The sequence below is a fragment of the Idiotropiscis lumnitzeri genome, chromosome 18, assembly GCF_059441095.1.
Source record: "Idiotropiscis lumnitzeri isolate Australia: NSW breed Sydney's pygmy pipehorse chromosome 18, RoL_Ilum_1.0, whole genome shotgun sequence".
NCBI classification, from domain to species: Eukaryota; Metazoa; Chordata; class Actinopteri; order Syngnathiformes; family Syngnathidae; genus Idiotropiscis; species Idiotropiscis lumnitzeri.
The window spans coordinates 7,031,050-7,044,345 of NC_142408.1; the positions used below are offsets into that span (position 1 = coordinate 7,031,050).

Genomic DNA, 13,296 nt, shown 5'->3' on the forward strand with positions numbered 1-13,296 from the left:
AGCACGCTGCTTCAATGAGGGCACGATATCAGGATATATTTGTGTGCGGGACCCATGACTAGCAAATCTGTGCTTTCTGGACTGATACGCGAAAGCTTCCAGGTGCCAAATAGTACCCCTTGTCATTCATGTCAACTCAGATCATGGATGTGAGACTTTGAATGCATACATCTTTGTATTGATTTTTATTTACGCTCGAAGGTTATTAAAATGACATTTCAACGGAACCACTGTCGTTACATCTTTATAACTCCATATTGTACATTGTGATGCCAAAGTTTTCAGGCCCACTCATCTAAAATGTGTCCAGTGAGCCCGCCATAATATCTACTTTTGTGCCGAGATGCCCACCAAGCGGAATGCCTCCATGAATTCATTGATATCGATGACCCCGTCCTTGTTGAAGTCAATGCTGTGAGCCAAGTCTGTCACCGACTTGTCGTTGATGTCTATCTTGAGGTGAGAGCTCAGCAGTTTCCAGGTTTGACGGAATTCCTCCAGCGAGATCAGACCTGGAAGGAGAATGAAAGCAGGTTACATGAAGGACTCTAATAGGGCCGAGGGTTACACGCTCCTACGGACCGGAGTGATCTGTGTCTATCACCCGGAAGATGGTTTCAAGACTGGAGTGGTTCTTGTACATGATCTCCAGGATGCTGGTGTCTGAGATCTGTCAAAAAAAGATAAGGAAATACTTTGATTGCAGATTTACAGAGCAACCACCATAATACGCCCACAGCAAGACCTGAAAAGGTACAGCCAACTCCTGGATGTCAAATATGTCTAATTGTTGTTAGAATTTCCCATCAAGTCACCAAAAAAAAAAAAAATGGTTTCAATTGAGTCTTAACGAGGCACCTCCGAGCGAGGTTCTGCGTGAGAGAGCTCCCTGATCCAATGCCGGTATTCCACCATGCCATGCTGGATGCTGCTCAAAAGCTGAGGGCGCAGGACCCTCCAAGGTAGACCCAGCTTTAGAACACTCTCAGTGGCACTGGCCCAGTCCCTCATGGAGATCAACCCTGGTGACAAAGAGCAGCTGCGATGCTATGATCCTGCCACCAGGGGGTGTTAAACGAGCACTTTGAAATTGCAGCTTACCTGTGCTGTTTGCATCAAGCTCCTGAAAGGCACGGGTGAGGTCTGACTTGTGGATGAACAGTTGTTGCCGGAGAGCTTGCAGGGCCGACCTCTCAGTCCACCCGACACTGACAAGAACAATCGCCTTTTTAAAGGAAGACTCTTTCCTATAACGGCGGGGTTGCGCCTGTGCCAAGGCCTCAACGCCAATGTAAAGAGATCAAAACATGGTTGTGTGGTCCACCATACCTTTGTCGCAGGGTTAGGTCCCTGCACGCCCTGCTGGCTTGATACTGAACCACGTGAGGGTTCAGATTGGGGCCCATCCTGATGTAGGCGCCTCTGTTGCTGCCCACTTCGTAGTAGTTGGAAGCTGAAAATATGGTCAGAACCTGCATGGCAAAGATCGATGCTCAATCTGGGATTCACTCGTTCATGTTCCCTACGTGTCGCGCTTACCCGACGATCGTGGCAGAATTCGTAGCCGTCCTGTTTGCACGTGTGCGAGCGGATGAGGAGCTGCAGGTTGTGAAGTCCCAGAATATTCTCTGTGACGTTGGGGCCCCAGTAGCAGCCACCGCCTCGCACCTCATTTGGGATGCAGCCATTCTGGGACATCGGGTCGCTCCACAACATGTCCGCTATCTGCTTTGAATTTCGTCTGTCAGCCGACCCACCAAATGAGTGCGTGTACCGTAAATATATTTGGAAATGCCTTCTTACTTGTTTCCACTCAAAGTCATCTGTTGTCCTGTCCCCAAGGTCTGGGGAAGAGTCATAGTTGGTAATCTTCATATCACCATACGATTGGTCAAAACTGACATGTTTGCATCTCTTCTTCACCTTCTCTGCTGACCAATAGAGTTGGCCGCTCGTGGGCGGGTTTTGAAGCGAGCGCCGCGGGACGTTGTGCCTTCGCGCCAGAGCCGGGCTCTGGTTGGACAGGGAGCTAACCCGATTTCGACTTTGTATCAGTCTTTCAGAGGCCGCCGTCTTACTGTCGCTTTGCTTCGGAGGCCTCAGGATGGAAACATACTGCCCCGGAACGCAAATTAGTGTTCAGTAATCTGTGGAATGTTCCAGTTACTTTGCCATCGTTGGCCTTCTTACTTTGTGTCTGTCCAGCCTGGCGATTATATTAAGATCGGTGGATTCCGAGATGCCTCCATGCACAATGAGCACTTTGCGATCCACCACAGTCGCCAGCGGCAGCCAACTGAAAATCTTCTGGAGAAGCTTGAGGATCTTCTTACCGTGCACCTGCAACCCAATTCGGAATCATACTACAATGCTCCATTAAATGTTGCTTCTGCTGCTGCTGTGCACGGAAAGGAGTTGAAATCATTTATTCATTGTGATTATTTGGATTTTTAGTTTGGATGGGGCCACCCATACCCTTGAATACTCTTGCTCACTTGATCGCTGTTTAACAGTTACTAATATTGCAAGATGAGATGAAAGCGACGTAATATTAGGATATATACCCTGTATTTTCCCAGGACTTCTTTGGTGAATCCATATCTGGAAGAACACACAAACAAACGTGTTAATTAACATCTGTATTGGCTTTGACGGAAATATTAATTTTGTCAAAAAAAAAAAAAAAAAAAGCATATTGACATTGCACCTTAAGTTCACCATGTGGTCCTCGTGGTTGCCCCTGTTCAGGTGGACGTTGTCGGGGTAGACCAGCTGGAAGCCGAACAGGATGAGCAGGAGCTCTAATGAGTTTTTGCCCCGATCCACAAAGTCTCCGTTGAACACGTACGGTTTGTCCGGGGAAGGCAACCCATTCTGGACGCATTGGAGACATTTTTCACAGAACGTCGAGTTGCCTGGGTGACCTTAGCGACTACCTTGTAGAATATCAGGAGTAGATCTTCAAGTTGTCCATGTAAATCGCCTGTGAATGAAAACTGTGTCTTTTGTGTTCTTGCAGTAGTTTGCATTCAGAGGACCGTGAAATGCTAAGTCTGTCTCTGAATTGCTGTTCTTTTTTTTTTTTTTTAAATGTGAGCTTGAGGCTACTTACCACAAATGGTGAGCTCGCTCATCTGGCAGATGGAGACGTGGTTGATATTTGGGAGAATTCGCAACAGCCTCCAAGTCTCTCCAAGGAGCTGCAGAACATAGCGAGCATGGAGCTGCTACTGGTAGGGAAAAGTCGATCAAACCATCGCATCAGTTTTGTTTTTTGTTTTTTTTTCATCACAATCGTGTGTCATTGCTTCAAGCGTCTACTTGTCTGCGCTTGAAGGCTTCCACGAGCTTGGACACGCCACAGAAGGTCATGGGAAAGGTTAGCCGTGGGCCTGTGTAGCTGTCGGGCACCTCGACACTCTTGTAGCAAAAATACTGCTCCCACTCCGTATCACGGCCGATGTCGTTTTCGCTGAAGATGTGCGATATTAGCTTTCCTGAATCAAAGGTTTAGTAAACGAGAAGCGGATCAGTGTTTTAAGAGGAAGCTACATTTTCACAAGTCTTACGCTCGCTGCTGGCGGGGGTGAAGTGGTCCATCAGGAAGCCAAAGAAATTGTACAGCTGCAAGGATGGAAGACAGTGTGATGTTTGTTGTTTCGAGTTTCAAACTAGGATCAGGGTTTAATGATCATAAATGACGTCACGAATTGGATGGCAGCAATTACAGTTGAACCAAATTTTGTTTTGTAACAGTTAAACTAGTTCAATGAATCAATTTTATCGCGGTGGATTCTCTATCCACACACACTGCATGTTCGGGCCAGAATTGTTTTCTGTCCCCACCTTGTTTTGGTCTTGCTCGCCGGCGTATTCAATGGACTGAAAGATATTCCAAGTGCATCTGCGTCTTATCTCCAGCCGGGCAACATACCGACGGTACCAGCGTTGGATCAACAGAGCTGCTCTGATTGCTACAATAAAATGAACCCAAACCAAAAACTTATGGTATGAAACTCATCTTGAGGTAATTGTATTCATTATTGGGTAAAAAAATATATATATATATATTCACCGGTGGCAGCTTTGCACAGCATGTAAAGTTGAGCAAAAATTAATATTAATACAGTTTAAAAATAGAATGTGATGGAATGAAACATTTACCTGGAACGGAAATGCTTTCTATAAAAGATAGAAACAACACCAATGAACGCTATTAATGTTAAAAAATTATGAAAAAACTATGAAATAAAAGTGGCACCTGTGTCACATTGCTTCGGCTGCGGTTTCCCCACGCCGCATCCCATGATGCCTTACACTTTTTCCTACCCCAAGATGGTAATACTTTACATCAAGCAAAATGTAGCTTTTCATGTTCAAACAATAATGAAGTGAAAATGCTACATTAGTTTTTACCTTGCCAACAGAGCTCGGCGTGAAACCTCCCCACTTTCTCACAGTATGCACAGCTGCAACTGGTTTCCTCGCCTTCCTATGTAGCCGTGCAGCTATCGCTGGCGCTATCAGCTTTGCCAAGTGTCTCATCATCGCTTAAAAAACAAGATGCAAGAGGATTAGGATTAAAAAATTTGCTGCGCACACGGATGAAGGCTCCGGTAAAGGCCAACAGCTGTCACTGCAATAATATCTTAACCTTTACTGAGTCAAGACACGAGAATGTGGAACAATCTCACACACCGCGCCAAACAAAAAATGGCTCAAAAAGTATAACTATCTCAATTCAGAAACAAATTTACTATGTATGTTTGGTCACACACAAAACAAATGTTTATTTGTTTGCATAGCAACACGATCAAGATGTTCAGCAAGATCAACTGCTGGTGATGATGATCACCCCAATTATGTTGGACACCCCAAGTCAAATAAAACTATTTATTTATTTATCAAACAATGACAACTTAATTTCCGAGTGGCCAAACTGCGTATCAAAACGAGTTGTCCATCGAAGGTCGTCAAATGCAAACATCTACAGAAAATACTAGAAGCTAAATAAATTCAACTCACACAGAAATTGATTTCAATATTTAGCAAAAGTCAGCGGGCAAACGCTTTCTCTCCACTGTGTGTTCTTGCATGTATCTTTAAGTTTCCCTTTCTCGAGAATCTCTGACCACAAACTGAGCAGGCAAAAGGTTTTTCTCCAGTGTGCGTTCTGCTGTGGCTTCTCAAGTTTCCTTTTAATGAGAACGTTTGACCACAAACTGAGCATGCAAAAGGTTTCTCTCCAGTGTGTGTTCTCTTGTGGGATTTTAAGTGTTCCTTTGTGGCGAATCTCTTCGTGCAATCTGAGCAGGCAAAGGGTTTCTCTCCAGTGTGGATCCTCATGTGTATTTTTAAGTATCCCTTCACTATAAATGTCTGGCCACAAACTGAGCAGGCAAAAGGTTTCCCACTGGTGTGAGCTCTTGTGTGGATTTTCAAATATCCCTTTGTAGTAAACCTTTGGTCACAAACTGAACAGGCAAAAGGTTTCTCACCAGTATGGATTCTTGCATGTGCTTTCAAATGTCCCTTAACAGAGAATCTTTGACCACACACCGAGCAGGCATAAGGCTTCTCTCCTGTGTGCGTTCGTTTGTGAATTCCCAAATGTCCCTTCTGAGAAAATCTTTTACCGCAAACCAAGCAGGAAAAAGGTTCCTCTCCAGTGTGTGTTCTTCTGTGAATTCCTAAATGTCCCTTCTGAGAAAATCTTTTACCGCAAACTGAGCAGGAAAAGGGTTTCTCCCCTGTGTGTGTTCTTGTATGACTTGTTAGGCTCCCCTTTTCAGAAAATCTCTGGCCGCAAACTGAGCAGACAAAAGGTTTCTCTCCGGTGTGTGTTTTAGTGTGTGCCGACAAATGGTTTCTTTGAGCAAATTTCTGGCCGCACACCAAGCAGACGAACGGTTTCTCTCCAGTGTGCGTTCTCATGTGTGTTGTCAAACTGTTTCTTTGAGAGAATGTTAGACCACAAACAGAACAGACAAATGGTTTCTCTCCGGTGTGTGTTCTTATGTGTCTTCTTAAATGTCCCTCTTGAGTGAATCTTAGGCTGCAAACTGAGCAGGCAAAGGGTTTCTCTCCAGTGTGTGTCATCATGTGTTTTTTCAAAAGACACTTGTAGACAAAGGTTTTCCCGCACTGAGAGCATTTCCAGCGTTGGGTGCCATTGCAACCTTCGGGATCTTCATCAAAATCATCATCATCAGCTTGAGAGTGAGTCGTTGCGTCATCACTATCTGATAGTGGCGCCATGAGTCCATCCCATGGTGATTGTCCATCGTCATCTTTTGTCATGTGTTGATTTGAGCTGCTTCTGACGCTGCTGAGAGGCTCCGCCTCTTTGCTGATCTCTATTTGATCTTCATCATCTTCACTTTTCAACGCAGCACCAGTAAATTGCAAGGTGGCGATGTCAACATCCTCTTCCTCTTTAATGTGTGGATGCACGGACACCTTCGTTTGGATCTGAGCGGCTTCTTCCCCCTCCTCCTCCTTAATGGAAGGGTACTCCGGATCGTCCTCTTCTTTGCCCTCTTTCTGCTGTTGCCGCTGTCCAATGTCACCAAGTGTTTTGCTCATGTCTGCAAGACACTAGAAGACAAAAGTGTGCTTTCAATAAAAGGTGATCCAAACATTATTGTTGTAATCATGTGTAACAGGCAACTTCATGAAGAAATAAACATACAGTATATTGTTTGGTCAATGTTTATTTTTTGTGTACTAGTTTTATCATCTATGGTATTTGTGTGTTTTTTTATATGCAACCACACAAGAGTTGTGCATCTGTCTCTTAATTATTTTCTATGATCGCAATATGGGTCATAATTTTGAAGTAGATATTGCAAGGAACACCAAGGAACCTTGTTGAAAGTGATACAATATTGTCAAACATTGATAAGGAAGGATGGTGACCTTCAATTCGATGTTCTTCTTTCGCTCATTCTCAGACATTCTTCTCGGTCTTTATTTCCTCAACGAAGAAGCGAAAGAAGTGAACAAACCTGCTGAATGAAAGGAAACTCGAATCTTCTCGCGAACTTGATGTTGTCGCTCCTAGTCGTCTTTTGCTCCGCAAAGTTCCTCCTCCGTGTACTCTGCTGTCCTCCTTGCGCACATTTCCAAACGAAAATCACGAAAAGTTTGAGGTCTCAAACACATCTGTCTGTTTAGTAGCTAGCGAGCTAGGCTAGTCTAGGCTATGCCGAGAAGCTCCAACCAACACCATACTTTGATTGATGTTGTTTTCATTCAGGAAAATGGTGACGGACGTTGACTGTGCCAAGGCTTCAACTCGTCGTTCGACTCTAATTGAAATGGAGCATGTGTGCTTACGTTAAAAAGAAAAATACGAATTGCGGCAGAAACTGCAGAGCAACGCCGCTTGGACGAAGCTCGTGTCATTTTGGGGCCAGCAGCAAGGCTCGCAGAAGCCACTACGTCACTTCCGCTGACGTAGCAACCGCTGTTTCGTGGATGATGAATGGGGTATATGCCACAAAAGAGGCGGGACTTCCGGCAAAAGAAGTAGTTAGCCCAACTACTTCCGGATCACCGTTGTACCACAGCTTGAGTTGTACAGATAACATCAGTCACGATAGTTGGAAATAAAAATGATAAAATTCAAGTACCATCGAACAATGAGTACTAAATTTCCCCCGGATGAAGAGACTCGACCACGGTGGGTCGTCGCCATCCGGCGGGACAGTTTTGATATGGAGTACAAGCCCTCCTACAAAGGATTGATGACCGACAATGTTTTTTTTTTGCCTTAACAAAATCGAAACAAGCAGATATGCGAGTAAAATATGTACTGGTGTTGCTAAATATCTATTGTTTTGATTTTATTCATGCTCCTTTGTGTTTTTTGGATGGACATTTGATTGTTATACTTTTGAATGCACTTTATCTATTTTAGTTTACGCATTGTTACCAAATTTGTATTGTCATCTGTTAGTGTTAGTAATTTTCAATGTTCATTAAACTTAAATTAAAAAAATGTAAAAAAAAAAATTCTGGCAAGATGTAGGATGACACAGCAGTGTTTGATTGTAGCTTCTACATTTAATTCCAGAAATTGAGTTCAAACTCTCAAGTGCCAAGTGACTCAATATCCGTTCTCACGTAATAGCTCTCACATAATCATGAAAAAAAAATTGGTACAATTGTTGTGCGGCCATACAAAAAAAAAAAAGCTTGTGCAGGAGAGGACGATGGCTGTAAAAAACACGCACGTACACACACCCCAAAAAATTGGGATGTGGTAGTGGTCTTGAGGGCGATTATTAGAATCTTTTTCGCTTCAGGATTTCCGGTTTCCAGTTGACAGGATGGCTCTCTTCCGTCTGTAAAACACAAAGAAAAGCTCACATTTTTTCTTCATGAGAGAATAGAATTATGCAGGAGCTGTTTGGAGGCTCGCTGGCGTTGCAACCCAGTGAGCACAGCACAGCCCATCCGACCATTTTCATCCACACCAGCAAACACAATACAATCAATACGTACAGCGGTGTCGTCCTCTTTGTACACTTTGACCGTCTTGTCCGCTTCGGCTGTGATCAGACGGCTTTCTGAGTTGTCAAACACACAAGCGAAGATGCCCGACTCGCTGTCCAGTGAGCCAGGCTGCACGGCGGCGTGGATCCGCTGAAAGTTGTAGCCGGTCCTCCAGTCCCACATGTGGATGGTCCCGTTGTCAGCTAGACACAGACAGTGAGTGGGAGACCACACATCGAAAACTGGTCGGGATCAACACGTAATCGACTGGTCGGGATCAATACCTCCGGAGACGAGAACACCGTCAGAGTTGACAGCCAGGGTGTTGATGATGGCGTTGTGTCCCGACAGGTTCTGAATGAATTTGCCATCCGGGAACATCCACTCTTTGATGTTGTCGGCGGAACCGGAGGCAAACGTGTACCTGGCAGACGCGACAAACACTTCAATGGCGACATTCGGATGGCTGAGAGCAGAATGGGACAAACGCTTTGCGCAGCCGGTTGGAGAGTAACAGAAAGTGTGTGAACAGAATGGCAAGTTGGGGGCAGAAAGTGAAATTGGCAGGGACTGATGGAGATGTCAGGGACTGAAAGAGAAGGTTAGGTCAACCCTGTAAAAAAGTTTGAATTTGGGAAATTGTCAAGATACCAGGGACGGGGACTTGGAGCCTAGCTAAGAGCAAATAGTGAAGCTTAGGTCTTGCTGAACAAAAAGTTCCTCGGAAGAGTTTGGCATTCGTCCGGTCTTAGGCTGACTGACTTACTGTCGGGGATGCAGGACGATGCTCCTGACAGACTTCTTGTGGTTGGTCAGCGTTGCTCTGGTTCTGCCGGCGATTAAATCCCACAACCTGATAGTTGAGTCATGACTTCCTGTGGGAGGTCAAATGACATTTATCAGGACTGACATTTGCGCGATCGTAGCATTACTCTCATAGGTTGTTACTGCAAAATTTGTCATGCCAGTAATGACTTGCGGCTCCGCAGCTTGACACCGGACTGTGGCCACCGTGTTGGTATGACCAGTTAGCGTGTGCGCATTCGCTTTGGACCTGATGTCCCACACCTAGACGAGAAAAATGTGGTTGACGCACATGTGGGAAGTGTGATTACGAGAAGACGGCGGCGGAGGAGGGGCCTACCCTGGCCGTGGCGTCTCTGCTGCACGTCACCAGAACGTCGATGGTGGGGTGCAAGTCTAGGCCGTACACGGCGCTCAGGTGGCCGTGGTAGTGGCGGATCACCTGTTGGGCGGCCATGATCACTTCATATGGCGAGGGAAAACCCTCCATCGAGACGGAAACACTTGACGACCAGGCCGACTCACCTTGTTGTACTCCAAATCCCAGCACTTGACTTGCTTGTCTTCTCCGCAGGAGAACAGGTAGGGGCTGCGATTGCTGACCGCCACGCCACGCACCGTGCTGATGTGTCCAGTAAGAGACAACTTCAGCTTCCCACTTGCCAAGTCCCAGATCTGCCCATACAAAAAGTGACAAGATTATATATACAAGCCCCCCCTCCAAGAATATTTTATAATACTTAACAACAAATTCAAATCACATCTCAAGGTAGCGCTGTAAAAGATTTCTTTTAAATCCATTTGAGCAAAAGTCACCTTTATGGTTCTATCAGCTGACCCGGTGACAAACCACTGATTGCCGGGCTCCACGGCGATGGAGCGCACCCAGCCAAGGTGGCCGCTGATGACCTGTCGCAACATCAATACACATAAATAACTCCTGGATAAAATATGAATAAGCGCACGGATCCTGTAGGAAGCAATCACCCGGAAGAGTTTCCATGGCGGGTGCCACTGAGGCTTAGGCATGGTCGGCGCTCGCCTAATGAGCACGGAAGTCCTGCTGCCGCTACTTTCCATGACTGCCTGCAAAAAAGAAAATAATAATAATAATAATTAAATACTGGACAGTGTCTTGCCAAAGACATTGCAGTCAAGCTCGGGACGTACCAATGCACTCGAAGGCGGATGAGAATGCTCAGTGGCCCCGGCGTGCCGATGAATCTCTGGAACGCTGGCAGCGGTGTGACTAGCATCTTGGCTGTAAGGCGGCAGATTTTATGACAAATTCTTCAGACGTGGGGCCGAGATGTTAAAAGGAGGACAAGACCCAACATGGCCCATTTTTTACTAACAAGCTCAGTTTATACATTTTTGATCAGGAAATTGAAATTACACATAATTTTCTTTTTTATCTATTCATTTAGAAATTAGGAAATAAGTGACAACTTGAAAAACCCCGTCCTGCGGTCTCCCCAGGGTACTCCAGAGTCAGTAAAGAGGCCGATTGCAAACTCTCCATTGGAAATCATTGTACTTTCATTGCTTATAACATCCAAAAACGGTGATTAACAATTCAAGCAATATTATCTCGCTTGTTCCGATCGATTCTCCACTTCCAAAGTGGACAAGATCAAGAATGTGCACACAAACCCCAACTGCTTTCATTTCGGACATTTAGCTACGCTAAAGTCGTGTTCACTCGAAGGAGGCAAACAGCAGCTGACAGCAGCCAGCAGGCAGGCATGGAACTTTAGTGGAGTGGGGCGTGGCCATATTCCTCATTAAAAGGAGGTGTTATTCAAGTCCCAATATCTCCAAAATGAATGGATAAAAAAAAAGAAAATAACTAATTTCAGTTTCCCAATCAAAGGTTATTCGTACTACTGCTGCAAACATTTTGTAATACATTAAACAGCCGATTTTCCCCCCATGAACTGATTCTAAAGCAGTGATATTTATATTCCAAAAAAAAACAAACTTGTTTTGTCTTATTTGGATTCAATGCAACGTTAATCAGTCTGATACCCCAAGTGTGATGCCGCCATGGAAAGGAGGTGGTCATTTTGGAATGTTGGCAACACAAATGCTGGACTCACCTGGCCTGTGATGGCGGCAGCGCCAACGCCATGGAATGGACGCCAGCCTCGCTGGGGTTCCTGTGTATCTTTGTGTCGGCAGTCAGCGCCACTCCTCACCATTTGATTGGAATACATTTTAAATCATCAAGAGTTGCAAAACACACAAACGACCCTCAGACTTAACATGAGGATTAATGCACAATATAAAAAAAACAGCGATGCCTTCACTTAAGAGTTTCGTTGGTTTGGGGACCAAGCTCCCAACTACGGCAATGTTGCAATAAAAAAAGGGCCACACCATTGTCGTTGTCATGTTACGGTATGAAAAGCAGCACATCCCCGTAAAAAAAAAAAAAAAGATGGACTTTTTGCCCCGCTCGATATCATAAGCTTTTTCACAATACCGTGTTTATGCAGTATTGTGAGCTTTTTTATAATATGGCAAACGAGCACACAATATTGTGACATCGTATTGTGATGTTTGTTACAACACAAACACATTTTCAAATTGATCTGCCATGAATCCGACCCAGCCCACAAAAAAAGGCAACATTTTTTGTATTGTGTTTTTAAATACAAAATGAATAAGTAAATCACACTGTATTTTATAAAAACAGTCAATGAGAATGTAAAGGAATAAAACTGTTTGAATTATCTGAAGCTCGCTCATCCGCAGAACTCTTAAGTCAAGGTACCACTGTCTTTATTTATTTATTTTTTAATTATTTATTTTTGGGTAGGGGTTGATGAGCATATAAAGCTAATTTAGTTTGAACTTACCCGGTCCAGTTGGGTAAGCATGTGTTCCAGTGATTGCATACTCTGGCTCATCAGACACTAGATTTGAAAAAGTAAGTATTGACTCAAGACAATACAGACCAGCCTCCATATATGTGCAGTGTTTGTTTATCTGCGGTCACCTGGCTGCGTGTAGCCGAGCTGAAGCTGCATGCTGCTGGCTGGCTGAGGGACTCGCTCCTTGGCTTCCTTCAAGACGGGCATGTGTAGGACAGCATCGTAGTCGGCTTTCAATTTCACCGCCATCTTCAACTGGTGACTGTGCAACAACAACGTAAACCCAAGGCAAACGCAAAGACAATTCTACATTGTGTATTTAAGCAAACTGCATAACAGTTTTTAAGTTGTTTTTTTTTTTTAACAATAGTTGACTTTTTGCCAAATTGCCAATTTTTATTTTTGATATTTTTAAAGTCATTTTTGTGTTAATTAAAGGTGCCATACCTTTGTTCGTCTAATGTAATGTACTTGGCTTGGTCGGACACAAACATGTCATGAGTCCTCTTGAGCGAGCGAAAGACCAGCGTGTGGACTGAGTGCTTTTGGACGTCCTGTGAACACGTGAAACAGAGCGAAACTGTGATCAAAACAGAGAAAATGTTTAGTATCTACAAAAACGAAGAGATGGCGAATTGGAAACAGCTAATTCTCCCCAAGAATTAGTCGGGGCCCGGGTGTCTCGGCGGGAATGAGCAGAAAAAGAGCCACCAAAAGTATCAAATTTTCATCTTACCTCCGTCATTGTGATGATAAATACCGTACAAAAAGAACCACTGCGCAAAAATCCGAATGAGGGGAAAAAATCTGTTTTTATTTGAAAGTTTGGGGCATCATAAGAAAACCAGCAACGAAGCACACGACAGAACGACGACCCTCTGCGAACCGGAAGTATACTGAGACAATGCATAAGCCTCGGTTTGACTTCGCGCCATCTGGTGGCAATGAGACGCCATTCACTTCCACGAATCAATACCCTAAATTGAAACCCGGCGGTGGTGCGGCGGATGGGAATTTTCCCAAATTGATGCCCCCCTCAACATGCCCATAAATAATGGTTGACGAATATGATCTTGAAAAATCTTTTGTCGAAAATGCTAAGACGTTAGCCACGTTC

The 13,296-nt window shown here is 44.5% G+C and overlaps 3 protein-coding genes across 8 annotated transcripts; all 3 read right to left on the reverse strand.

Annotated features, from left to right (window-relative positions):
* Window positions 1-166: 166 nt before the first annotated feature.
* Window positions 167-4,501, reverse strand: ppef2b (protein phosphatase with EF-hand domain 2b). 4 transcript variants are annotated; one of them, XM_088280709.1, is made up of 18 exons: window positions 4,417-4,501; window positions 4,262-4,325; window positions 4,165-4,182; window positions 3,847-3,974; window positions 3,570-3,624; window positions 3,322-3,497; window positions 3,113-3,227; window positions 2,937-2,983; window positions 2,708-2,874; window positions 2,565-2,601; window positions 2,191-2,340; window positions 1,804-2,115; window positions 1,540-1,725; window positions 1,330-1,472; window positions 1,102-1,208; window positions 859-1,022; window positions 583-670; window positions 167-512 (listed from the first exon to the last, which is right to left on the reverse strand). In XM_088280709.1, exons 2-18 carry the CDS (start codon window positions 4,305-4,307, stop codon window positions 328-330), a joined length of 2,124 nt encoding a protein of 707 aa, XP_088136835.1. In that variant the 5' UTR covers window positions 4,308-4,325; window positions 4,417-4,501; the 3' UTR covers window positions 167-327. The 4 variants fall into 4 exon arrangements, with proteins under 4 accessions (XP_088136835.1, XP_088136834.1, XP_088136836.1 ...); XM_088280708.1 differs by having other exon boundaries at window positions 1,540-1,728; XM_088280710.1 differs by lacking the exons at window positions 4,262-4,325; window positions 4,417-4,501 and having other exon boundaries at window positions 1,540-1,728; window positions 4,076-4,173.
* Window positions 4,165-7,440, reverse strand: LOC148319304 (uncharacterized). 3 transcript variants are annotated; one of them, XM_088280718.1, is made up of 5 exons: window positions 7,008-7,440; window positions 5,499-6,597; window positions 4,417-4,550; window positions 4,262-4,325; window positions 4,165-4,182 (listed from the first exon to the last, which is right to left on the reverse strand). In XM_088280718.1, exons 2-4 carry the CDS (start codon window positions 6,583-6,585, stop codon window positions 4,314-4,316), a joined length of 1,233 nt encoding a protein of 410 aa, XP_088136844.1. In that variant the 5' UTR covers window positions 6,586-6,597; window positions 7,008-7,440; the 3' UTR covers window positions 4,165-4,182; window positions 4,262-4,313. The 3 variants fall into 3 exon arrangements, with proteins under 3 accessions (XP_088136844.1, XP_088136842.1, XP_088136843.1); XM_088280716.1 differs by lacking the exons at window positions 4,165-4,182; window positions 4,262-4,325 and having other exon boundaries at window positions 4,418-4,550; window positions 5,026-6,597; XM_088280717.1 differs by lacking the exons at window positions 4,165-4,182; window positions 4,262-4,325; window positions 4,417-4,550 and having other exon boundaries at window positions 4,880-6,597.
* Window positions 7,441-8,047: 607 nt separating this feature from the next.
* plrg1 (pleiotropic regulator 1) lies at window positions 8,048-13,104 on the reverse strand. The gene is made up of 15 exons (XM_088280719.1): window positions 12,916-13,104; window positions 12,627-12,733; window positions 12,305-12,441; window positions 12,165-12,221; window positions 11,403-11,496; window positions 10,474-10,564; window positions 10,291-10,389; window positions 10,120-10,212; window positions 9,829-9,978; window positions 9,644-9,745; window positions 9,465-9,567; window positions 9,266-9,374; window positions 8,784-8,923; window positions 8,509-8,702; window positions 8,048-8,348 (listed from the first exon to the last, which is right to left on the reverse strand). Exons 1-15 carry the CDS (start codon window positions 13,087-13,089, stop codon window positions 8,289-8,291), a joined length of 1,710 nt encoding a protein of 569 aa, XP_088136845.1. The 5' UTR covers window positions 13,090-13,104; the 3' UTR covers window positions 8,048-8,288.
* Window positions 13,105-13,296: the final 192 nt, after the last annotated feature.